Genomic DNA, 26,793 nt, shown 5'->3' with positions numbered 1-26,793 from the left:
TATACTGATGTGCTCCATGTCATGGATATTGTTTTTTTTTCCAAAAGCAAATTTACGCTGGGAAAGAGGTCAGGATTGGATCCTTGACCATTTTGTGCGAAAGTGCTCCCACAGTGTTAGTCACCACACCTTTGACAAAAAATCCCTACCCCCTCGGCAGTATTTTTTAAATATGTCAGGTGATTCACTGTAGGGCAATTGTAAGAGAAGCTTCCACCGCCCCATGGGTTTGGTGGGCCAATAGCCAGGGTCTCAAGTATTCTCTTCAAAGCAAATCTTGTATTTAACATGTCTTTATTTTCAGTGTATTCATTTTTATTTTTATCAGATTTGTAGATATATAGATTCTGATTTTTTTTGCCAGGGGAAAGGAGTGCCAGATCTGAACACAAGACTACTAATTAGAAAGCTCTGGGATACGTTCCACATACCGATTTTCACACTTGTGGATGCCGATCCACATGGTAAGTTCTTTTAAAAACATAATTTGTGAACTCACACATTTTCTAGGAACAGCATCCTTGATATTTAGGCAAAAAACTGATTTCGTGAATTTTATAATTTTATTAAAGAAAATGTTGCACTATTGCTTTCTGTGTTGTGATGAAAACTGTATAGAAATAGTTGTATCTGATAGAAACATATAGCCGCAGATTCCTTAACTTAGAATATCCCCGGGCGTCAGACTGGATCCGAAGAATTTTTCTCAGCAGCACCTCTGTGCGTCGAGGGACGGCGCCGCATGGCTCCGCCCTGACGTCGTTCACGGACATGACATCAGTGGAGCCATATAAGTCCCTCTCGGCGTGTTGATGTCAGTTTCCTTCTTTTCCGCGTCCCTACGCTGATCGAGGAGTACCGGTTCCTCTGGCCTGTTTTGTTTTCAGGACCTCTCGACGCCTTCAGCATCCGGGAACAGTGTGCAATGCCTTCGGGCTTCAAGTCGTGTGAGACCTGTATGCGGCAGATGTCAGCAACGGATCCGCACGCAATCTGTATGTGGTGCCTAGGAGAGCACCACTAGTCCGAGGAGTGTGACACCTGCTGGTAACTGAGGCCAAAGTCTCTGCAGGAGCGTCGGATGAAGTTGCTGACTGCCCAGATGTCCCGTTAAGAGTCTTCGTGTCGCCGGTCCGCATCTCGAACTGGGGCTCCTCTTCGGTCTGGTCACGGAGTCGTTCCTGTGGATGTTATTCACCTGATGCAGGTACACGCAAACACAAGTCACGGAGGTCGTCGGCCTTGCATAAACGTGACTGTGGAGCCCGTTGCTCCTGGACTTTACCGTACACGGGCACCCAGGAGTTGTCCCCCCTTCCCACCATTTCCTGGTATTGGGGTGACTCAAGCCCAGATGGAAGCCTATTCTCCGGCTCTTCAGGCCATCTTTGGGTCACCCCCTCTTCCTGACATGCCTTTCGGGCCCCACAGAGGGGGTAGGGACTCAGGTCGGGTCTTTGCTGGCGGTTTCACCCTCGGCACCGATCGAGTTCCCTGACTCTGGTTCTGGAGTCACTGCGACGTCGGGACACGGCCCGTAGGGGCATCCAGGTCGGACGTCAAGCCCTCCTGTGACGTCTCCGCATAGCCCGGTGAGGCTCCCTGCACCGACGCCCGATGCGGCTGCAGCACGGTGCTTGACTCCGAGTCAACACCGTTCTTCTCCGCAGTTCCCCATCTCGGTGGAGATCGAGTCGACTCCGGTCTGACGCCAGGTGGACAAGTCACCTTCGGTGGTCATCGACGTCAAGATGACGCGTCTCGACGTTGGTCGACGCCGGTGCCGGCCCCTGCTGTTCCTCAGTTTGGAGAGGATGAGGCCTCTGAGGGTTCCCTGCACCCAGGGTTGTTGGGGTGCTCTTAGGAGCAGGTGCCCATAGGATAATGGTCCTTTGATCAACCCCGGGCTAATGCACCTCTACTATCTGGTGGATGGGTTAGCCTCCAACTGTCCCCTACAGATGGTTTATTGTCGCCACCTAGAATGGCCACGGAGGCTAGTGTGGCATTTGCGAGGTCTGTTCGCAGGGATGCAGATAGTTTACACATGCAGCCTCCCTTAGTCTCTATACTTTCTGATCCTTTATTGGATCTACTCCAGCAGGATGTGGTTGAAGTGGAGCCCTTGCTGCTTTTTGGCGGGTCATTATTTGACACTCTTCTTGGGACGTGGGCGCGGCCCTCATCCGGGGACCCAGGGGATCGGGCTATAGCACATCGTCTTCGACCGGCTCCTGTTGACCCGTTCTGTTTGTTCCTCCATCCTAGGGCTCAAGGACTGGTAGTCCAGGCTGCTTCAGCCTCACTACCTTCCTCTCCTCCCCCGCTGCTTCCTCCCACTAGGGAGTCTCGCTGGTTGGAATCATGTGGTCATCATATATTTGCGTCCACCAATCCGGGCCTCCGTGCTCTAAACACGTCTTGCATGTTTGCATGGGCTACTTTTGCCCTGTGGGGCTCAGTCGAGTGGCTTCTTCCATCTCTTCCAGAGGGTCCCCGTGCTGACCTGGATCGTTTGTTGCATGATGGCCGGAAGATGGCACAGTTTTCCATTACATCAGCCATAGACACCACTGACTCTGTGGGTCGGGCGATGGCCAGGTCAGTTGCTCTGCGTCGTAATGCTTGGCTGCGCGATGGCAGTGTCCCTGAAAATGTTCAAGAGCGTCTTAGGGATCTGCCCTTTGATGGGGTTGCCCTTTTTGACAGTCATGCTGACTTGGCTGTCCACTGTCTCATGTCTGAGCTTCCATGACTTTGTATTTTCTAGTCCTTCTGCGGAATATTATTTTCATATGCAGTGTTGACTCAGTTTTTTCTGGTATCCATCAATGGGTTCATGATGTTAATTCCCAGTCGGTCTGTGCGGCTACTCCGCTGCTTTTGCCCTTATTTGGTGCAGCTGGCCAGCTGGTTCTGCTTTTTCTTTCCCATCCTCTGTCTATGAGTTTGTCTCAAGAGGTGCCCCCCTTGCTTATGGGGACGAGACTTACCCTATTTGGGGTATCATTTGGCTGTTGTATGGCTGTCCTACCTTGCTGGGAAGCTTCATAGGCTCCTGCAGAGTCTTCTTAGGTGGGGTTGTCCTACGGATCAGACTGTGGTCTTTTCCTGCTATTGTGGGACCCCCCCTCTTCCTTCCCTCCCACTGGTGCGGCTCACAGGTTGGCGGCGCTTTCTTCTAGTGCTTCTGCATTGTGGTCTGCGGTTGGTTCGTAGCACTCCCCTGCATCTGTGGATGTTGACTTCTTTGAGGTGTTGTTGGGTTTCTGCCACAACTGGCTCACCCCTTCATGTTCTTTCAGGTTCGTTGTGCTCTTTTTGTCTACTTTGGCTGTCATTGCCTTCAGCAAGTGTCCCTTGGGCGCATATTGTTCTGTTCCGTTCCGGCACAGTTTTTACGTGTTCTATGCGGGCACGTCATGTGGGTACACCCAAGCAGTGGTGGCTCGCAGAGGGAATGCTGTGGGGCGGGGTAGGGTGGGGGGGATCGTGGAGGCGGAAATACGACGGCAAGGAGTAAAGTAAGTAAATAAATAAATAAAACTATTTACCTTGCGCTCCCTGCATCGGCAACTCGGAGATGCAGCGAGCACGAGGTAAGTAGTTTTATTGATTTATTTACTTACTTTACTCCTTGCCGACGTATGTCCGACACCACTACCCCCTGCCCCGCCTCACCGCTCCACAGCATTCCCTCTGCGAGCCGCCACTGCACCCAAATATGTTCACTGTCATGCGATGCCTGCGATATCCCTTGCGCCTCTGAATTTGCTGTTTTCTAACTTCCACCCTTTGGGGTGGGGAAGTGCTTTGGTCTTTTCTCGTGGCTCAGACCCTATCTGGTCTTTGTCTATAGGCGGTGGAGTCCCCGCCAGACATGTCAATGCTGTACGTTGCCTTGTGCCCTACTTTCCTGTGCACTTCCCAGGCAGGGGTTCAAGTTCCTCTGCTCATTGCCACGCAGGAGTTCAGATACTTTCTACTCCGGGCTTCTGCTACTGTTGTCAGTGGAAATGCTCTCTTTAGGATACTCACTGTCATTGTGCGATCTTTGTTTATGGATCTCTATGCAATTTCCTGTTACTCTATTTACGTGTAGTACTAACTCATGACTTGTCCATGTGGTGGTCAGTCTGCCCATGGGGATCAGGGTTCCTCTCCGACAGGTAGCTGATGTTACATTACTTATCTGGACAGTGTCCTGTCCTGCTGTGCTTCTCACCGGTACCGTTGGTACCTATGGTGTGGCCTTCTATCTCTAGGGCATGCTCTTTAAGCCCTTTTCAATTTTCTCATAGCTGTGTACATGTCTATATGTATATCTGTCTTGCGATCTACACACGAGAGGTCACACATACAATGTTTTCCCTTGCTGCTGTATCTGAGACATTTTGCCCCAACCTCTCTCTCTCTCTCTCTCTCTCTCTCGCTCTCTCTTTCCCATGGGAGCGAGCCTTCTGTGTGTGTCCAGCTTGCCGGGTCCCCTTCACCGGTTGGCTGGTTGACTACCTTGTGATGTGCCTCTCTCTCTGCCTACGCACCCGTGCTGTTAACGCTACATTACACTGGGAATTACATATATGTGGTGTGGCTTTCACAGTACACACCGTCTGCTCATGTGTACTCCTGTCCTCCACATACATGTATTTCCTGGTAGTCATGTTTCTATATATACTCTGCATGGTGACATCTGTTCCCTCACGTCATTGTTTGTGTATACACTGTTGTGCATGCTCAGCCTGTATGCTCTGACTCTGTCATACCATCTTGTCCCTTCTCTGGGTCATTATCTCTTGCGGATCCATCGGATCCTGTGCTCAGTTCACCTTCTTTTGCAAAGGTTTCTGGACTCTCTCACATTCAGCACTACCATTCTGGTTCTGTGCTTCCTTTCATCCTTTTTTTTTTGTTTTTTTGTTTTTGAAAACCTTTATTGGTCATAAACACATGGAATACAGCTCAGTGCCTACAACCCACAATCTTGGGCCGGCTTTCACAGTGTGTCGAAAGAAGACGGTCAAGTAGTCATAATAAGGGTATGGGATGCACACAGCAAGCCGCCTACAACCCATCCGGGCCGGCCGCGTTGGAATTAAACATGGGTCAGAGAGGAAATTGCAGGAAATCCACTTGATTACGCCGTGATTCTTGAGCAGCAAAGCAATGAGGTTACTTTTTACATTTAAAACAACTTAACAACGTAGCATGTTCATTTCCTTCCCCCAGCGACTCCCCCATACTGGAGCAGTGGAATGGTGGAGCTCAGTTGCGCGGGGGGCGCAAAGTCGAAGTCACTGTCCAGCATTGGATGCCAGGCCATGCCGGCCGTGTCATTACTACTGCAATAATGTTGACTCAACCACGGGGAAGGTAGTTTGCACGCTTGCCATGCAGAGAGTGCGATAGTGTGTCGTGCTATGGGTGTGTTGCAGTGAATGATTGCCTGAATGAGAATATCCGTTCCGAACCAATTCCGAGTAAGACAAGAGGTGAGGGGGGGGGGACGCTCGTCACCCCGCAATCCCGTCACTCCACGTTCTGTATGTCATGTATCAGGGGGGGCGTAACAGTCGGTGCCGCGTGTGTACGCACACGCAGGTCCCAAAGCAGGCCATCTCCAGCAGGGGGTAGCATATGTTGGAGGCGCGCGCTGGGGTACTGTCATTGAAAGTGTGAGAATGGGTATAGCCCACGTGTGGGGGCGGAGCGGCTATCGCTGCAGTCTATCCCTCAATTATCCCCCTCCACAGAATGCTCATCAGTGTGTAAGTGAAGTAGGTACGAAGTGAGAGGACCCCATAGATCCTTGGGTCGTGATTTAGGTGGTAAGAGGTCAGCATAGTTGTGTAATTGTTCTTGCCAGGTAGTCATGCAACTCAACCAGTCCTTAAATTTAGGTGCCCGCCCCCTGCCCCATCTGCATGCCACCTGACGTTTGGCCAAAAGGAGGCTTAGTGCAAAAAACTTGCGGTTCGTCTTAACAGCAGGGTGAGCTAGTCCAAGCAGTGCTATTTTAGGACAAGGGTCTATGGATAGTCCGAGCATGGCCGATAGAGCGTCAAACACCTCCACCCAGTACGTGGCGACTGCTTGGCATCCCCACGCTAGATGTATAAAATCTGCTCCCGGGATGCCACATCGGAGACATCTATCGTCGTCTTTGAGGCCTAGACGGTGCAACTTTGCCGGCGTGAAATAGAGTCGGTGCAAGAATTTATAGTGGATCAATCGGAGGCGTGTGTTTCCGGTTACGGCATGTGTGTGAGAGCAGCTCGTCTCCCACTGCTCGTCTGTCATGGGATCGGGTAGGTCAGCATCCCAGTCCTGCCGGGCTCTAAAGGAGGGGGGCGATGGAGCCACCTGGACGTGTTTGTACAACATGGAGACTACATGCTTCGGGACAGTAGCCTGGAGTAGGGAGTGCAGAGGCGTCATGATTTCTGGTTCGTCCGGAAAATTGGGCGTGACGGATTCTATGCTTTGTCGGAGGCGGACATAGAGGAAAGTATCCATCATCGTGGGGGAGTTGTCTCCAAAAATCTGCACAGCCGTGCGGAAGGCGCCCTGCAGGTAAAGATCTCCCCATGTGTTTATAGCGTATTTGGCAAGGAATTTACGTCCTAATTCTTCTCGGGCGATACTCACCCTGGGGTCATTAGCCACCACCATCAGAGGCGAGTAGGCGAATAGCACTCCCATATGCCTTGCAATGCGCCTCCAGGCTCTGACAGTACAGTCCACCGTAGACGGGTCTCTGTCGGTCATGCTGACCGCAGTGTAGAGATACCCAGAGGGTTTTTCCGGTCTCATATAACCATCCTCAACCGCCAGGTGGGCCATAAATGGAGGGGGATGGAACCAGTACGCAGCAAAATGCCCTTGGGCACAATCGTAGTATTTTCGGAAGTCCGGGACTTCAAACCCTCCCTGGTGGTAAGGTAGCATCAGGGTTTTCAAACTGAGTCTAGCTTGTTTGCCTCCCCAGATCAGTCGCGAGAGCTGGGAGTCTAGGGCCCGAAAAAAGCAAGAACCCGGGCTATAGGGTATATTCGTAAAGAGATATAACAATTTGGGGAGGACCACCATCTTAATAAGTGATATGCGGCCTGCCATGGATAGAGGAAGGTGTAGCCACCTGGTAACGCTGTCTGTCAATTTGTCCAGGACCGTCCCATAGTTAGCCCTGATAAGGTCCTCTCGATTCCTGGTGATTCTGATTCCTAGATATTTTATTTCATCGGATTCCCACACCAGGGGGTAGTCAAGAGGAAACTCCGAGGTCTTGTCTGTCAAGGGGAACATAGCAGATTTCGCCCAATTGATCTGTATCCCCGCTATAGCCCCGAATTTAGTAATCTCGCGCAATAAGGGATTTAGATTATCTCGTGGTTTGTCTACGTAGAGGGTAGCTTCCTTTCATCCTTGTCTGGACGAGAGAGGTTTTGTACCGTCCCTTGACGGATTGAGGTGCCTCCCCTTGGTTTTCTGCTTCTAACAGAGCTTACTGGTCTGGTGTCAGCCATGCTGGCATTGCTGTCACCACGGTGTTTTAGTCAACTTGTTGACGACTAAGTTCTCTTTGGAACTTGGTGGGTTTCAGTTGCAGGCCCTCCTCTAATGGGGCTTTGGTATCTAAGTTAAGGAATCTGCGGCAAGATGTTTCTATCAGATGATCAAGTTACATACCTTCGGTAACGATGTATCTGGTAGAGGCACAGTCTAGCCGCAGATTCCTTAACACTCACCCATCCTACCCGCTCTGCGAGGACCTTTTCAGGTTGGGTTTTACTCACTCGTCTCCTTTCAGGGGGCTTTTGTCTTCCTGCGGGGTGGCCTCTTTCATCTCCCTCCTTGGCAGGATGGCTCATTCAGTTTTATATGTGTTTTCTCCACCCATTATCGTGATTGGGTGGTAGGTTCATGTATCCTCCTAAGCTCCTACACCCTGGTCCTTCCAGTATGGGGGTTACTCATGTTCTTCGTCCCTCACTCCCACCATCCCCTGTCTTTTGACTCTGCTACAGTCAACTTGTTCAGGGTCTATTTGACTGTGCCTCAGTCCATAGCCCTCTTGTAGGGGGTATGTCAGTCAGTCAAATTAACTTTATTCGATTTGTTAAAATCATACAAAGTACATAAAAACAGTATTATTTACAATTTAAGAAAGAATTAAACAATTTCATTTACGAGCAAGTTAATTTGGATAAAAAACACATTATGTACATCAAATTTCCAAATTCATGCCCCTTCTGGCTCTGGATGCTGCCACAAGAAAATTGGCCATGGCGAATGTGCCTGAACAGAAAAATTGTCACAAGTGCAAGGGGGAGCTAACTCAGGTTTCATCCAGGTATTAAAATGGCCCAAATAAAAATGAATAGTGTTAAATCTGAATTTTGTAGGGGGTATGGTTTCACATTCCTTGTTGTTGCCGACCTGTAGTCGATTATTGTGAGTCATGTTGTTCCGGTCTTGTTGCCCTTCACTGTAACATCCTTTGGTTGCAGACTTCCTGTCGTTTGCCATGACATTCATTTCAAATGCCGTTTTGCCTCATAGGAGGGCATAGTTTACGCTTTTCTAAGAGCGGGTATTCTGCTCTTTTCCTTCAATTCCTTTCAGTATAAAGTTTTCTTTCTGTCATTGTTTCAATGTTTTTTCATCCTTTTTGGCACACTGTTCCCACACTCTCACAGTTTTAGTTGTGGCTCCGCGTTGTGGCGCCGAAAAGTTTCACCGAAGATAATTGACTTCAGCGCGCAGGGAGGGACTTATATGGCTCCCCTGACGTCATATCCGTGGACGACGTCAGGGCGGAGCCATGCGGTGACATCCCCCGGCGCACGGAGGTGCTGCTGAGAAAAATTCTCCGGATCCAGTCTGACGCCTGGGGATATTCTAAGTTAAAGAACCTGCGGCTAGAAAGTGTCTCTACCAGATACTTCGTTATCGAAGGTAAGTAACTCGTTCATTTGTCAAAAGGATTCTGTGTGGTTATATTTGTACTGTGGAAATAACATTCATGAATGAAGGGGATAGCCCTCTTCACTAACCTAACAGGGCACAAAAAACACAATCAGGTGAACAATTGTGCCAGAACCCAATGATAATCCAAATATGGAGAGGACAAACAAGGGCCTATATACTTAGCTAAGAGAAGGTCATCTATGACAAAGGTCACATCTAACTGAAATACACACAAGACACGGTTAACCTCTTTTTCGGACAATTACAACCGGCTATGAAAGCTCCCCCAAAAAGCAAACTAAAAAGAATGTTTTACTGAAGTCATGGATCCTGATGCATATCCATAAACTGCAATGCAGTCTTTAGGTCTGCAGGGTGCACGATGGAGGCAGCTGGAAGAGTCTTGAAGACAAGGCAAGAATTAATGGATTTATTATGTCTGACTCCTCGTTGTCTGTGCCTCTTTGATCACCAGCTTACTTGATTGATATCATGGTGATGTAAACACTATTATAGATAGGGCTCCCGGTGTTATGGTATTTATTTTTTAAACATTTCTATCTGTATTTATCCATATTTATTTTTTCCTGTCTTATTAGTATTTATCCATATTTATTTTGTAGTTTGCGAATAAGTGGAGTCAAAATTGGTACATTTCCACATTTATTTAACTGATTAACATGCAGTCATACTTTGATGTCTGTCATGTTTTAGCAAATTCAGCAGCCAAATATAGCAGAACACTACACCCACAGGTACATATTAGCAATTTACTACAACTACATTTTAATATATGCTTGCATTTAAAGATATCTAATCCTGTTTTTTAACTCCCTGTGTTATCTATCTGCTCATCTGTAGTCTTTGAATTCACAGCAAGCAGCATGGAAAGTCACTCATTAGAAGCACATATTTTTTCTGCTTTTAAGAAATAAATACAGACAGGAAACACATTGTTTTCTGTCTGTATTTATCTGTAAAAATCAGTAGAAACGGAAAACCCGGAGCCTTAGTTGTAGATGATAGATTTGATTGTACTTCTCCATTTAGTCTTGCTTGAGTGGACCGGTCTATGTTTCCCCCCAGGGTATTATCCTGACATGAACTATGTATCCCTGGGTTCAGCTCTCTGGTGGAATGATCTAGCCAACAAGCTAACTTCACCTGCTAAAAAGGTGTTTATGCTAAATAAATTATCAGCAAGGAGAAAGACTTATTGTCAGTCTGCCCACTTTCCTCGTAACTGTTTTGGTGCTGATCACTTTTCGGGGCCAGTAGGACAGAATTTGTTTATTAAAAAGGCAGAAAATGCAGTATGGAAAAGGCAAACTAGTCTTTTTTTTATAATCAATTTTATTGTTTTGTTAAGTATAAAAAAATCAGCAATTGACACGGAAGACAGTGAATCATTGACATTTACAGGAGCACAACATCCCGCGATTTCGAACCCCAGAAGGCATACACAGTCATAGTAACTGAGCAAAGTATGTCGGTCATTCCACAATACCCAGCCATTTTCCCACACCCCAACGGTACTTCTTGGGACATCCTCTTGCCGCATATTGTTTTTTTTTTTGGGTCGCTCACAAGTCCACCCCCCTTCGCCACTTCCCGGGGTCAGGTGGGTCTGGAGATTTCCATGCCGCCACTATGTCGAGTTTAGCTACAATCATGGCTGTGTTAAAAAATTGTTTTTCGTTTCTGGACCCATCCAGCCCATCTGTGATCCCCAATAGAGAATGACGTGGATCATGGGGAAACGCCCAACCCAGGACCTCTGTGAGCTCCTCTTCAATAGCTCCCCAGAATCGCACCAGTTGGGGGCATGACCAGACCATATGGAAAAAGTCAGCTGGGGCATGGCTGTACCTTGCACGGGATGCATCCGGGCATAGGCCCACCTGGTGGAGGCGCAATGGAGTGAGATATGCAGCGTGCAAGTAGTATAGCTGGATCAGTCTAAATTTGGCAGACGCGGTGATCATCTTGGGCGCCATGAGGACGTCACTCCAATCCACTTCATCAAGGGGACCCACCCAATCCACCCATTGGTCCCTTAACTAGTCCACTGAGGTGGGGGTGTTGTTGACCAAAGTGTGGTAAATGCGGGAGATACCCCCTTTGCCCAAGTCACCCAACATATTCTGCGCCTCGGGATGGCTATACTCCGGGAGCCTAGTATCGTCTGTGATATGTGTGTGGAGGGCGACCGCAGCTGTAGGTATTTATAGAATTGGGATGGGTGGAGAGAATAGCGGGTCTGGAGGTCCTGAAATGAATGCATGTGGCCATTAGCCCAAACATCCCCAAGTTGTGAGATTGCGATAAGGTACCTCGATTTAAACACTTGCAGCTCACTAACCTCTTGGAGCCAAGTTCCCTGCCAGAGAGGTGTACATTGGGTCAGCTTACGGGTCCAGCGAGTGTGGCGTAGTGAAGCCCGCCAGGCCAACAGCATGGAAAGCTTCGCATCGGGCAACTGAGATGGAATGGACCCCCCTGTACATCAGTGATTGGATTTTGGGTAGACCTAGTTCGCTCAGCTCGAGCCTATAGGCAAGGTCGGACCAGCCCCTGATGAACCAGTCGTGGATTACTAGGAGACGTGCAGCCAAGAAATAAAGATATAGGTACGTCATCCCCATACCCCCATCAAAGGAGGGGATCTGGCAGACGGCCAAGGACAAGTGCGCCCTCCCCCCACCCCTGAGAAATTTGGTGGAGAGACTGTCCAGTTCCATGAACCATGTCCTAGGAAAGCAGAAGGGGGCGTTCTGGAGGATGTAAAGAAATCTGGGGAGGATCATCATTTTGAACAGGGCGACCCTCCCCACGGGATTCAGAGGCAGTGTCTTCCACTTTTGAAGATCCTGTTTAGCCTTCTTCACCAATGGGGTGACGTTGAGAGACCATCCCAGTTCGGGAAGAAAGGTGATCCCCAAGTATTTGAATGATTGATGCCGAATCGGTATGGTGGATTGCCAATCGTAACAGTCCCTGAATAGGTGCAATGGGACCAGTACCAACTTCCCGGGGTTCAGCCGGAGACCAGATGCTTGCCCGAAGGACTGCAAGATCTGGAGACAGTGTGGTCCCGATAAGGCGGGTTCGGCCAGGAAGAGCAGGACATCGTCCGCGCATAGGCAAATTAGTCTTTTTGCAGTAGAAGCCATGGCTGATGATCGTTCAAAGCAGAATAGGAGACTATGGTTAACATCTTATTGGTTAATATGCCGATGATGAAATGTCTCTGATGAAAACTGAATTGGACACTCTGTGAGCTGTTGGTTTAGAGAAAAGAAAGGAGTATAGGAACATCCACAATCAGCAACAAATGGGTTCCGAATTTTGTGCAAAATGGGAAATATCTCAGGTTCATATACACTCCACCCGTGACTCCACCAAAGACATCATCCCCTTTACATCAGTAGCAACTTCAGCAAGACGCCTCCTTCCTTTTGTGAAAACAGGCTATGGCGAAGATCTCTAGTTCTCAGAAAGGGATGGGAATTTATCCCCATTACTTTCTGGTAACAAAAATTAAGGGCTAGAATACAAATTCAGACCCACCGTAGATCCCAAGACAGTGAACAAGTGTATTTGCGAAGAAAACTTGAGGATGTTAACTCTGTGTTAGATCCACTCCTGACTCCATCAGGAAGATAGACTATGCTCCATAGACCTTCACGAGGCTTATTTTCATATACTGACAGCCCATAAAAATGGAAATCACTGAGATTTATAGAGGGAAGTGATTGTTGCCAGTACAAGGTCCTCCCTTTTGGCTTGAAGTCTGCACCAAGGAACTTTCAAAATGCATGACAAACTTTGCAGCACAATTCAGGAAGTTTAATATGTTTGTCTGCCCCTACCTAGACTATTGACTGATCACGGCATCAACATATTGGCAAGCATGCCATCATTACCAAATTGTGGTCACTACCCTTAACTTACTGGGCCTGCATGTCAATCATGAAAACTTCGTTTCCATCCCAGTACAATTTATTCACTCTCTGGGAGCAGTTTTGGACACTGCAAACACATGTGTTTTGCTTGGAAGAAAGATGATTATATATATTATCAGAAATATTGAAGACAAGCCCATCCAAGCAAATATCGTCTCATCTAGGTTCAATGGCATCCTGTATCTTCCTAGTACCTAATACATGTCTGAATTTGAGACCTCTGCAACAAAGTCTGGAGGATCAGTGGGACCAGTTTTCCAGCAAATGGGAAGACAAATTAACCATAACACTTCACACAATGCAATCACTCAGTTGGTTTTGCTTTCCACAGAATCTACTTTCTGGAATTAACTTCAATCAAGACATCCCAATGCAGACAATAGTAACCAATGTCTCCCAATCAGTTTGGAGTGATCACATTATTCATCTTCAGATTCAGGAGTGCATGGATGTGTTAAAGGAAGTCAGGCGACCATCCACAAGAGCATCTGATGGGCACAGAACACTTTTAATGCTACCACTTTCCAAGAAGGAGTGCTCCCATATCTTTTTCGTTTGGCCATGACAAAGCTGCAATTTTCCTCTATAAAAATCCACCTTGTTACAATTACAGTATACAGAAAATGTCCTTCAGAAATGTCCTTTTTTAAATTCCTGTAGTTAAGGAGTTCTTGGAGGGCATTAAGGAAGTTTTTCTGCCCATTTGGAGGCTATTCTTCTCTGTGGGAATTGAATATCTCTTTTTCATGCCTCCTGAGTCATCCCTTTGTGGCTTTCTTACAACTCCTTTCTGGGAACACTGCTTTCCTAGTTGTGATAATATCTGCATTAGTGATATGGTATGAATGAGTAAATGGTGATTTATAAAGTGCATGGCAACCTGAGAGGGCCTCCAAGCTCTGTAGTAGGGGGGTGGAGGGGCAGGGCAAGTATAAGCCAGACAAAGATCTTAATAGGTATGCTCAAACTGCGAATTCATAGGGGATTTCCTGAATGCTGGCTTAGTAGGCGAGTAGCGAAGTGTAAGAGGACGGGTGCTCCAAAGTTTGGAGGCCCAAAACGTAAAGGAGCATCCACCACTTTGGCTTTCATGGGATCTGGGTATTACAGCGAAATAGGAAGTGGAAGCCTTCAGTAATCTCTGAAGAGTATATTCTTAAACCAAGTGTCTCAAAAAACTCAGACGCTTGCTATTAAATGTTCGAAAGGTGGAGCATAGAGCTCTGAACTGAATTGATTTTTTTGATAGGGAGCCAATTGAGTTTTACAAGGGAAGTGGATACAGACTGGTGTCTGTGTATCTGCAATAGAAGAGGGGTTGCTGAATTTGGAATTATCTGCAGTCTTTTTAATGACACTACAGGGGCGCCCAGATATAGAATATTTCCGTAGTCCAGGTGAGACATAATTAGAGACTGAACTAATGTTTTCAGGTTAGAAATCAACAGAATGCCTAGAACCTTCCTCATGGTAAAAACAGGATACTGCCAGTTTCCTCACCTGAACATCGAATGACAACTTGTCATGAAACTAAATTAGTAGGTTTTTATGACAGCTTTAGGCTGAGGCTGAAGAACTAGACTATCTGGACAGCATTGAAAATTGTTCTCTACTATCAGGACCTTCATTTTTCCACCATTAAGTTTCAGATAACAGTAGGCCATCCAGTTGACTACTGTTGCAAATAATTTATTTAACTGAGCTGCTTTGGAATGGTTTTCTAAAGCTAACGATATGACCATTTGAGTATCATCAGCATAAGACACCAATGTGAAGCTGAAGGTCTGTACAATATCTTCCAGAGATTGAACATAGATATTGACCAGATTGGGGCTCATGGAAGCTCCATGAGGAACCCTGCACGTCAGAAGTGAGGAATCTGATTAGAAGGGCTTGTCGCAGACCTGAAAACTGGAGAGCAGACTCAGTGCTGGGGACCAGACAAAATCCTATTTGTGATGGGTGAAGAAGACTGCTCTGCTCCAAAAATGTGCACAGTTGCCTGTTAATGTATTTCTCTAAAGCCTTTGCAGGAAAGGGAATGAGTGAGATTAGTCTGTACTTTTCGAGTCACAAAGGGTCTAATGAAGTTTTTTATCACAAAGGTTGACCTATTGCATCTTTTCAGGGCTTGGGTGACACTGCACTGAGAAGGGAGCTAATCCAATGTCCTTCAGTGCTGGATAAATATATCAGGCATCTTGATTGAAAATATGGAGTGTGAGGGGCAGGGTCTAGGGGTGAATCTGATTAAACCTTATTGATCAATACTGATAAGCCTTCATCTTCTATTGGAAAGAAGTATAGAAGCCTTTCCTTGGGCCACAGACCCAACTGTAAATTTCACATGGAGTGAATTTCACATGTTCCTTGATCAAGGATGGAGCGTTTAGATCAAATATTTTCCTGGATAAGAATCTGTCAGATCATTACAGTGCACCAGCGAAGACGTCAGTACCGGATTTATAGCAGCTGGGTCAGTCAAAGCTTTAACAGTTATAAACACTTCTTTCACTGAGTTGGCAGCATTATCAATTTTTGGGGGGAAATATTGCCCATGTTTTTCCAACTTTTTACTGAAAAAGTCATAGGTCTTCCTTCAATTTTGCTCTAGGATTTTACATCCCTTCTTAGACTCAGAAACCAGGAGTCAAACCATGGGGTAGGCCTTTTGGCCTTAAGGCCTGGATAATCTCAAAGAGGATTAGTTTTATCTAGTTAAAAGGTGATCCAATCTTTGAATATGAGATCAGCTTCTATTGCATTCGTTCCAAATTCTGGCTTTGTGAGAGTTAGTAGACAATCAAAGTCTCCAAGATCCAATTTGGATCAATATCTACCAGTACTACACATGAAGAAGCTGGAGGTAATTGGGAAAGATACCAAGATCAAGACTACAAAATGGTCTGGCCATATCTCGCATAAATCTGAGGTACATTTGAAAACACAGGATCTCTGAGATGGCCCTTCTTAAGTGGAAAAATTTCACCAATTGTGTCAATTTGATTGTGACTAAGGGCCATATGTATCAAGGCCAAATGGGTTTGCAAACGCCGAAATTCGCTTATGTTGACCATCTACAGAATTACATCCTACAGTCTCCCTCCGCCTAGGTGTTATGCCTCGCCGACCATCATTCTGTGTTTGCACTTCGACTGTCTGTGGCCTCACTATTCTTTTGGTATGCCCTGGTTTGGATTAAAAATGGAGTTTGGCACAACGCCTGAGCCGGAGATTTGCTTGGAAACAGTGGAACCAATTAATATTTTTTGTGATATATCAATACTGTTCAGCACTCCCATCAGTGGTTCAAGGAGTGACTTGACGGTGACCTCCAGTGTGCTAATAAGATGTGTCAGTGGCACAGAATCCCCTGTGGGCTCAATGTATTTAGGGCCCAAGACAGTATCTGAAACTGTCGCCCTTTCCACTTTCCTTGTTAGGGACACCAGGGTTTTCTTTCGCATAACAGGGGGCAGTGCATCTTTTTTAACCTTACCACATGCCTTGGGTTTTTTTAATGGTGAGGGACATAAACTGTCTAAAAAAAACCTTGATGTACGACACTTGTATTGGCTGCAGTTTTAAGTGTGTCGAGATCGGTTGGAGCTGTGGCTGTCGTGACTTGATCAGTACTCCTCGAATTTGCGTCATCTTCAGTATACTCCAACACATAGACCTACTCAGGGACTGGCTCAGACAGTGTTCCACCATGTACTGCTCTTTGTGTGGCCCCCAGTCTCTCCTCCACAGACTCTATTTCACTTGTTATCACCCCCATAGCTGTAGTCAGAAAGCTAGTTATAGATGAGGTTAATGGGTGATCCTTTGCAGAGGGCATGACAGTTTAACGCTTCCCCATTTCTCTTTACCTTGAGGTTGACCTGCTTCACCAATGATGTCCCTGACCTTCTTTCGTAAAGTCATGAGTCCTGGCCCAGCCCAGCCATGTCCGGGAGCAGACTGGCCCGCCCTTGGCCCGGGCTTTACCCGGGCGCGGCCCTGGCCCGCCCGCGCACGTCACGCGCTGTGGGAGCCCTCAGCCGCTTAACAGCGCTGCCTGGCACGGGCGATATGTGTTGGCGCCTCCTGGCGCAAGAAATGTTGGGGAATGTAGTCCCGCTGGACCTCCAGGTACCGCAAAGTGACTTTGTGCGGTTAAAGTGCTCTGTGCTGCCAAAACTGCTGCCACTGCTAGAGAAGTCTATGTGGGTGGTAGGCTGAGCATTGCATGCCTGCGAGTAGCCTTATCATCTACTGTTTTCCCTTCAATCAACACCCTAGGAAATGGCGTCCTGTACTCTAGATTCTTGGGTGGTAAAAGAATGGATCTTCACTGGCCTGCACAGAAGATAAGATTCCGTGAGCTGCAGGACAAGACTATCGCAAAATTGGGCCAGTCAGAATCCTACTGCAGCCTCTGCAGCACAGAGGATCCTAAACCCATCAGGGCACCCCAACATTTCAAGGGTCTTCATTCTGCCCAAAGCTCATGAATATATGGGAGATATGGGAACCACTCTTCACATTTGCCAGGGGGGCCTCATGATTTTATGTTACAACACTACTGTCAGGGAGCAACACTACTGTCAGTGAGGTGATAGTGCTCTGTAGCTCTTCTCTGGAGCAATGTCCAGCAGGGACACAAATAACCTGAGGATTGGGCATGCACAGATTTTAGTCCCACCAGAATTATTGTGGTTACTCTGTGTTGTATTTGAGACCTACCTGCCAAGCCGACCACCCCGATGACCTTACCAAAGATGGCACTTGAGACAGCTCACAAGCAAGGGGGTGACCACTGCTGACCCCATGATGCTTTGCTCCTGCATTGCCATAATGGGTGCAGTACCCCAGGGATGGTGTTCAGCTCTTAAAGAAGGTGACTCAAATGCCACTGGCTGTTTGCTCCCTCTTCAGCAAATGTGCAACATTGAATTGGTGCATAGATTCAGAGCCCCCCAAAAATATCTTCAAAGTAACACCTGAAATGAATGTGTGGAATGATCATTGTTACAGCACTATTTACCTGAGATATATAAACTATTCTTCATCCTCCTTGAGACAGATGATAAAGATGACTCTGAAAAAGTAGTGGTAGCACTGTAGGCGCATTTCAGCCTCCAGAAAAAAACGTATCTGTGAATACTTTGATCTGCACCAGGCCTACCAGCATGAAGGTGAGTCACTCCCCAACTTACATGCTGCATTATGAAAAGTGAAAAAGGACAGGAGTGGGACCCATAGACCAAACTGGGACTGGGTATAAGGTATATATAGAACACAATGAGCAGAGTGAACAGCGTAGACGGCGCAAAGTGACAAAAATATATACAGTGTTGGCTCAAGAATAAATTCAAATCGTTTCAATTTGCATTAGGACACAGTTATGAGCCAAAAGTTGTAGTGCGCCAAAGAATTGCGCTGCAGTGTCGACGGCGTTTCGATCCACAGTCATTTGGGATCCTCTTCAGGACAGGGTTGACAGATTGTTGTAGTGCTGAGTTTAAAAGCTGATTCTAAGTGGTTGCCAGTCGTCAAGGGTCAATGAATTCAGGTGAACGGAAGTATCATCATAAGTATGAGACGGGAACCCGGGTTTAACCTCAACCTCCTCGCAGGTCGGAACCCGTATTCCTGATTCATTCAGTGACAGCGCCAGATTAATCCAGACGCTGCCCCGGCATCAACTAGAGAAACCTTACAGATATATTCGCCAACCAAGACGGTTCCCGTCTCATACTTATGATGATACTTCTGTTCACTTTGCGCCGTCTACGCTGTTCACTCCGTTCACTTGCGTCGTCACTTTCACTTGTTTTTATCACCTTGTCACCAAGTGCCATTTGGGTTGTCACATGAATGCTTTCATGTACAGTGCTGCTTTATAACTGTATCTCCATGTACATTTATCCCCAAAAATTGGTGAATAACAAGCCACACACTAATGAATTGAGCCTCCTTGTTTTCCTTCGCTTGTAATGCTTTTTGCATGCACAATTTAAATTGCCTTTTCTACTGGTACCTATTGGGACATTGTGTGCTATATATGCACTATGAAAAGTAGCATTCACATGCACCATAAATCACCACAACAAGGGGGTGAGGACGCAGATTGTCTGAGGCTGTATACGTTAAGTGGTGTTTTGCCTAATCTGCCCTGAGTCAAGGGTGAGCATCGAAGCAAACTCCAATGATCTTTCACATGATCATACATTCAAAATGGAGTCATACTTATCCCACTTCGCTGTCATTACATATTGATCAGACGACTCACTCTTTTTACTTTCTGCAAAATCTCAGGTATATCTCATATGGACATGATAATATGTCATTTACTACAGCCTTTTTTGTAATGCACAACTCTTACTGATATTGACAACCAACTTTTGTATGTTGTTTTATTTGAAAAATCAATAAAACTATGTTTCCCCCCCGAAAAATGGAGTCAACTCTAATCAAGAGGACAATAAACAAAGAAAAGGTTGATGCCCTGTTCGATGAAGTCAGCACAATAATCAATAATGCTCACCCCAGCAGAAACGAGTGGTGTAGGTGTGGTAAATAAATAAATAATACCCTATTTTTGACTAGACATATATCGTAACAGATAGCTCAATAAATAAGAGTCAAGATTCGAGGTAGTAGGAGTTTTGCAGGTTTAATACAGCATAAGGACAGGAACAGGACAACCTGCATAGGAATAGGATGACAGGGCCCAGCAGCTGCTGGGGCTGGGTCTGGGATGAGCGCGCTGACTTTTAATAACAATACATGAGCATATATACATAACGCAAACACATAGCATTACATTGCAGTGGGCGTAGCAGTGGGTGGAGCAGAAGGTGTGACGCGTAGCAGTCGCGAAAGATAAGGGCTAAAGTAGGTGTAACTGGGCGTATACATAGACATGTGATGTGAACGTAACAGAATATGTCATGAATGGGGCGGAAACCATGGAGGGGGCTACCTAAGGAGCCGGGACCTCTAACCTAATGGTGCGCGCAAACTGGCAATGACGTATCACTAAGAGAAGCTGGGGGCTATGAACTCTGTGCTAGGAGCAGAGACTGAAGTCTGGAGAGTCAGGGCGACATGTACCTAAACAGTATCTAGTATCTGATGTTTAGAGAACATGTTGATATAAACTAGAAGTCAGGAGGGGAGAGGCTAACTTGATTCTAAGACTGGACCATGCATTATTCTATATGTAGTGCGTGATGAAGAATATTAAATGACCATTAAATACAGTATTTCTCTAACGGGGAGACGTGAAGGCTAGACAATGACGGAAACTATTGATGCAGTTCAGTAGCTTAGGAATGCAGAGAAGGAGGACTGAACTGATAACTGGAACTATAACATACTTTTGGCAGACTCAGAGGCAGAGCCAGGCTGCACCGGGCACTGCGTGGCAGGAAGTAAGTGAAGGGTCGAGGATACAGGTGGGGGCTGTATCGCTCCTTAGCGAGGCTTCAGGAGACAGGAGCTGAATCTGGTGTCCAGGCCCTTTTGAGGCCTAGAAACGGGAACTTTACAATGAAATAACGTGCACACTGGGAAACGTGGCAACGTAGCTTTACATAGGCCTGATATTCGTAGTATTCACGAGAACTGGAAACTAGCATACTAGAGATGGACACAACTGTAATTGTGTCATGAATCAAACATAGGGAGTACATATGCATATTTAATCATGCACACATAACATATGATGGATGACACGTAGGGACACAGAACATGGCAAAATTTACTTTTCCACATAGGAATGTATCCAAGGACCTGAGGGTGCATAGGGCCCTAGGAAATGTGCATGACAGTGGTGTTAACCTCCAAGTCTCAAAGAGACAAGATGCAAAACAGCATTTTCTAAATACAATCTATAAGAAAGAATGGACTTAAATAAAGGCGTTTAAGATCAGAAATTAGAAAACAATGAAGGTTTATTACACATTTTAAAGGTACAATGAAATGCAGATGCAGCAGTAACTCATGAATTACAAAGAAGTCATTTGATATGAAGGTTATCAAACACAGAATAATATAATTGGCAAAATTCAGAGAAATACTAAGTCTCAATGGTGCAACAAACTCAGTAAAATAGGACAGCATAGGATAGGATCCCTAGAGGCTCAGGAAAGATCTCAACAAGTTCTGGCTCACCCCCAACTTTAAGGGTTTATTAACAGTTTTCTTGCATATAGTTAGTCAAAATGGTATAATCATTGCGACAAAAAATCACATTTTCACATTTTTAAACATTAAATAACCCTATCACCTTAGCACTAACCAATTATATGAATATTCATTCGGCCATTTTGACCTAATATCATCCGGAGGTGTTAGAGCAAATTAGTTACATAAACAACAGAGAACGCATTACAGAAAGCAGGCAGGAAAAACCTTGGAGAATGTAACGAAAAGCTTCCTCTAGTGAGCTGTTCGAGAAGTGTCATAAAGAAATGAAAAATCCACATCTTGCTGCATGTAGTGTCAGGAGAGAAATATAAACACAGAATGAACATCTGTAGGAAACTGGGTTTTTGTTGCAGTTTGGTACCAAACCCCCTGTCTTAATAAACCGACACTGATGCCAGTGCTCGATTTATTAATAAATGAACTCAGAAGGCACCTTAGAGGTGCCCCCTGAAAACCTACTGACTGACTGACTCGACCAGCCAGTCACCATAAACAGGTTTCTGACTTCCTGAGGTGAGAGCCTTCGCTCTCGGAAGACAGGAACAAAACCTGCTCTGGGCGAACTTGTTCACATCTCCTCCCAGGTGAATGGGCATTCCAGGGTGGGAATCTTTGTTTTGCTACCCCAGGCCACTCCACATAGTGGAGTTGCCACCCCCCGTCCTGACCCCACTTTATGGCGGCAAGATAGGCAGTAAAAGTAGTAGGATTAGGAGGAGTGTCCACATTCAGCCAGCACCGCCCCTATGGCAGACCAGCTGATGTGGACCCCTCGTTTCGGATTCCTCCATGTTGTTTTGGGCGGAATTAGTATTCTAGGGTCAGGGTTATGCCCACTTCCCACAGGAAGTGGTCATATAGAGGGTGTAGAAACCCTAAAGGTAGGTAGCCCATTGACTACTACCTGTCACTCCCCTTAACATCCCTAAATTGAGTATTTAGGTGGCACCCCTGAACCCAAGAAGTCCGATTTGATGGAACAACAGAAGAAGGACAAAGAAGAATAACAGCCTGGAGAGAACTGCAGCAGAACTTTGGTCTTTGGCATGAAACCCTGCCATCCTCAGCCCCCTCTCAACAATGGCAACAGAGTGACACGTCCTGCAAGCGGCAAAAGTACCAAAGCCTTTGGTAGCCTACTAACACTTCGACAAACAGTCTCCCGTGGTGTAGAGGAGCTACTCCCCTACTGTCCACAGGCTCCGACAAGCAGAGTCCAGTCAACTGCCTTGCAGCTCCCCGGCCCAACAGACGCCCCAAACAACCAGGAGAAGGTACTTGTGCTGTGGATGGTCAAATCTGTCTCCCCAGCAAGTATGAAGACACCAGGACCAACGGGAGCTGTGCTGGTTCAACCCTCGGATACAGGATGCCCTGCATCAAAAACCGACCTGAGTGTCCAGTCCGGATCCTCACCAAGCAGCTGCTATCGAGGGAAATCAGCATCATTGAGACCCACTTCAAGAGTGTCTCAGCTGCTCTGATTTTACACCCACCAGCTGTTTAGCCCTAATCGCAAGGTGCATCTTTGCACACCCAGCTCAGCTGACTAAACCATTCTGCTCCCAATCCGCCCGGCCCAGGTTCAGACGAATCAGCTATGCCCCCGTGCTTCAAGACCCCTTACGACCTAAGCCCCCATATGGGAGACCTCAGACGTGTCCGCAAGACCTCTCTGTGCAGCCTCATTTCAGGTGGCCACCGTTCTCCGTAGTGCCTTCTACCAGCCTCACCAGCACCCTGCTCCCAGTAGATCCCGGGCAGTTCCCAAAGAACTGCTGGTAGTACTTTAAACCTTGGCACACTACTACTCTGGCCCAGAATGTGAGCCCCTGAAACTGACTGTAGCTATGTTTATGCATCCTTGACTTTTCCTCCCATAGGATTGCATTGTGCGTAAAAGTGCACAGGTCTGAAACGTTAACATACCTGTGAATATTTTTATAGAAAACTGTCAAAAGAGTTTGAAATATATAGAAAAAAGAAGTGTTATTTTTCTAATTTGGTCTCGGATTTATTCGTTGAGTTTGTAGCTTATTTTTTGCATCTGTGAGTAAGACAAATGCTTAACACCACCCTCTGATAAGCCTAACTGCTTGTCCACACTACCACAAAAGAGAGTGTTAGTATTATCTACTTTAGCCTCTGTAAACCAATTGGGGGCTCTATGGACTCTGCATAGTGTACCTTTTTTTAGTACACTATATAGAGAGCCACCATCCTACAACATCATGATACAAGGAGGATTAGACGAGCATAAAATGGTCGAGTGGCTACACATCTTGAAGTGGGGACGCCTACTCTGCTGTTTGCTAATATAGCGGGTCTTGCACGGAATACTGGCATACCTGAATGGAATTCATTTGTTGAATCATTCGGGATTTGCTTGTTCCAGGAAACTTGGTGCTTCGAACCACGTCACAAGGTGGGTTATACTACCTACTTTGTTTCTGCAATACAATCGCCTGGTGGGAAGGGCCGCCCCTCTGGCGGCCTACTAATTTGGGCAAGTATTTCCCTGGGATTCTCTATCAGGTGTATAGCCACCAAGTCACCTGATTTACAGAGAATAACAGTAAGAGGGCCATGTGGGGGGAGGGTGCTCGAAGTCTTTAATATCTATGTCAGAGGAACAAGGGGTGGCACATCCACATTGTCCCTTACGGGCATCGATGAGGAACTTAGATCTAGTGGTGCTGACTCCCTTGTCATACTGGCTGGGGACTTCAATTGTACATTTGAACCCCTTGCTGTGGAGGACATATTGGGTACCCGGGAGGACGATGCAAGGAGAGGTATCCCCCCCCTAACACTATCCCCAATTAGAAGCTGGACCCAAAGTGCCATTGATCTTAACGCCCTTTGCCTGGAACACGGTCTTAGGGCAAGCAACGGCAGATCAAATTCAGATCCTACCGGGGCCCATGCGTTTAACAGAGTAGGCCACTCTTCACAAATTGACTTTATTCTCTTGAACTATAGACTTTGGGCTCATTTGTTATACATGGTGGTTTTGCCGTCCACTGACAGCGACCACAATCCTCTATCTCTGTCTCTGTCCCCTTTGTGGGCGGGTGTGACCACAGCTCCAATCCCACATGTATGGAAAACAACACACGAAGTATGCCCTTCAAACTGTGGTAGGCGCCTGAAATGGAAGATCATTGCTGGCAATGAGGGGAAGATCTTGGAAGTAAAATCCATAATGTCTAATATCATGCCCCGTTTAGACTCCCCCGCACTCAGCGTGCATGAGGTTCCCGCTCTGTTTGCCCAAACTATCAACGCCTTAGGTGAGCTGTTCTTAGTCCGACCTGCAGGCACAAGGGGCAACGTAAGAGGTGGACCCAAGGGCAATGCTGGTTGGCTCTCCCCTGCCTGTCGTGATGCCAAAAGGGATCTAATCAAGGCGGTGAAAGCCAAGGATGGAGGCCTGATTAGCATTGCAAGGAGAAATTATAGAAGGGCAATATCTAAGGCCAAGGCTGAGCAGGAGAATCAGTTTTGGTATGACCTAAAGGTGGCAAGCTTAAGGAAGGACTCGAAGGGATTTTGGGACTTAATAAGAGCTAGGGACAAACCCGTGGACTCGCTTATAACATGTAATATAGCGGCGGGCGCGTGGTTCGACCTCTTCTCCCAGCTCTATACAATGGTACCGGGTATTGAGGTAACTCAGACTGAACAGTACCCCATAGATTGCATTGAGCTTACTGAAGAACTCCTGTTTACATCCAAGGAAGTGGTGGGGGCGATTAAGTGTCTCGTCCCCAATAAGGCAGCGGGCCCGGACGGCCTCCCAGGAGACTTGCTCCGCATTAATCCAGATGAGTGGGGGAGACTTATTGCTTCCTTACTGAATGCTGGCTTGGCTGGTGCAGCTCTCCCGGATTCATGGAAAGGTGCTGAGGTCGTCCCAATCTTTAAGAAAGGGAGTCGGGACGACCCAGCTAACTATCGCCCTATAAGCCTTTTGGATTCCACACAGAAGGTGGCAGGTAAAGTGGTTTTAGGAAGGGTCTTGCAGTGGGTAGAGGAGAAGCATATCCTGTCTGACTTCCAGGTGGCTTCAGATCAGGTACGGGGACTATAGAGCAATCATTCCGGCTCATGATACTTTATTGGAAAGTGGTTGTACTGGGCAAAGGCAGTCTGTACCTTGCATTCATAGATCTACGGACTGCCTTTGACCTGGTCCCACGTAGCCAACTCTGGAGTGTGCTCGATGCACTGGGAATTCCCCCATATTTATTAAGCATGCTGATAAAGCTGCATGCTGACAACTTCGCGCAGATCAGGTGGGGTAACCAGGGACAAAAAACATCACAAATTCCTGTAAATAGAGGTGTCCGCCAGGGCTGTGTTCTAGCCCCCACTCTGTTTTCATTGTATGTCAACGGAGTGGTGGAGCATCTGCTACAACATCCTGCAGATGCACCATCCCTGGCTGGCAGGAGAATACCTACCCTCTTATTTGCAGATGACACCCTCCTGATCTCCAAAACCCCAGCAGGCCTGCAGAGTCTTCTAACTAGCTTTAAGTCCTTCTGTGACTCAAGGGGACTAGTTATTAACACAGGGAAGACCAAGTACCTGGTCCTAAACCCCCCGAAGCATACCGTCAAACCACCTACCCTAGATTCAGTTCCACTCGAGAGGGTCAAGGAGTTCGATTACCTCGGTATTCGTCTCTGCGACTCTATGAGTTGGAAATGTCATCATCAAAAGATGCTGCTGACCCACAAGAGGGTGGTGGGGGCCCTCCTTAATGAACAGCGTGCCTCATCCCTCAAACCCATTGCACCGGTACTTGACATCTATAGGGCAAGAGATGTCAGTGCAGCTCTCTATGGGGCTGAACTCTGGGGTGTACAGAATGTGGATCAGCTGTCCCGCTCAGAAAACAAATTTCATAAGGACTTAATGGGGCTCCCCTACAGTACGCCAACTCTACCACTTCTCCTAGATATGGGTACTCGGCCCATTTGTGACCAGGCAAGGCTCCGTCCTCTTCTTTTGTGGGCGCGTATCTGGAGAGTCCCAGAAATGTCCAGTTATGCAGAAGGTTTAAAAGAGGTTCTATCAACGCCTGGCTGGTCTAAGGTCCGCTGGTTAAGGGAAGTCAAGCTCCTTCTTGTATACCTGGGCCTTGAAGACGCTTGGAATACTAGAACTGCCCCCCCCCCCCCCAAGTCAGCCTTGAAGAAGTTATACTGGAGTTGGGTGATTGACGGCAGAAGCAGTATTACTAATTTGTGTAGGACCACTGTGGATTTCCTTTTGGTTAATCTGGATATTATCTTAAAACCCTGGGATAGGGCTCTATACTTCAAATTTAGGGTAGGCCTACTTCCAGTTGGGAAACTGACTTCTAGGTGGAAGGTCCCGGCCCAGACAATCCCCTTCTGCCCCTTTTGTGAGAATAGGACAGAGTCAGTTCCCCACCTGTTGTTTGAATGCTCGGCCTATGTAGTTCCCCGCCGCAGATGGTTGAAACCACTCTGTAGAGAGCTTGGGACTAGATACCATAACGAGGCCCTATGAATTTTGAAAACGGACCCGCGGCCCCTCTTTCCATGTGGCTTGGCTAAATTCCTAGGCTGGGCATGGCGCATTAGATCAACTAGGCTTTTGTATCTTGTTTAATATGTATTTTAGC

At 46.8% G+C, this 26,793-nt stretch overlaps 1 protein-coding gene across 15 annotated transcripts in view; it reads left to right on the top strand.

Annotated features, from left to right (window-relative positions):
- SPO11 (SPO11 initiator of meiotic double strand breaks) overlaps positions 1-26,793 on the top strand; it is a 749,185-nt gene that overhangs the window by 520,579 nt on the left and 201,813 nt on the right. For all 15 annotated transcript variants that reach the window (XM_078651981.1, XM_078651989.1, XM_078651977.1 and 12 more), the window contains one exon: positions 365-464. In XM_078651981.1, the coding sequence (XP_078508107.1) occupies positions 365-464 (100 nt within the window). The remainder of the gene's footprint in view (positions 1-364; positions 465-26,793) is intronic.

This window comes from Lissotriton helveticus, chromosome 7, assembly GCF_964261635.1.
Source record: "Lissotriton helveticus chromosome 7, aLisHel1.1, whole genome shotgun sequence".
Taxonomy (NCBI): Eukaryota; Metazoa; Chordata; class Amphibia; order Caudata; family Salamandridae; genus Lissotriton; species Lissotriton helveticus.
The sequence above is the reverse complement of the archived record's forward strand: the minus strand, read 5'-3'. Positions and strand labels throughout refer to the sequence as shown.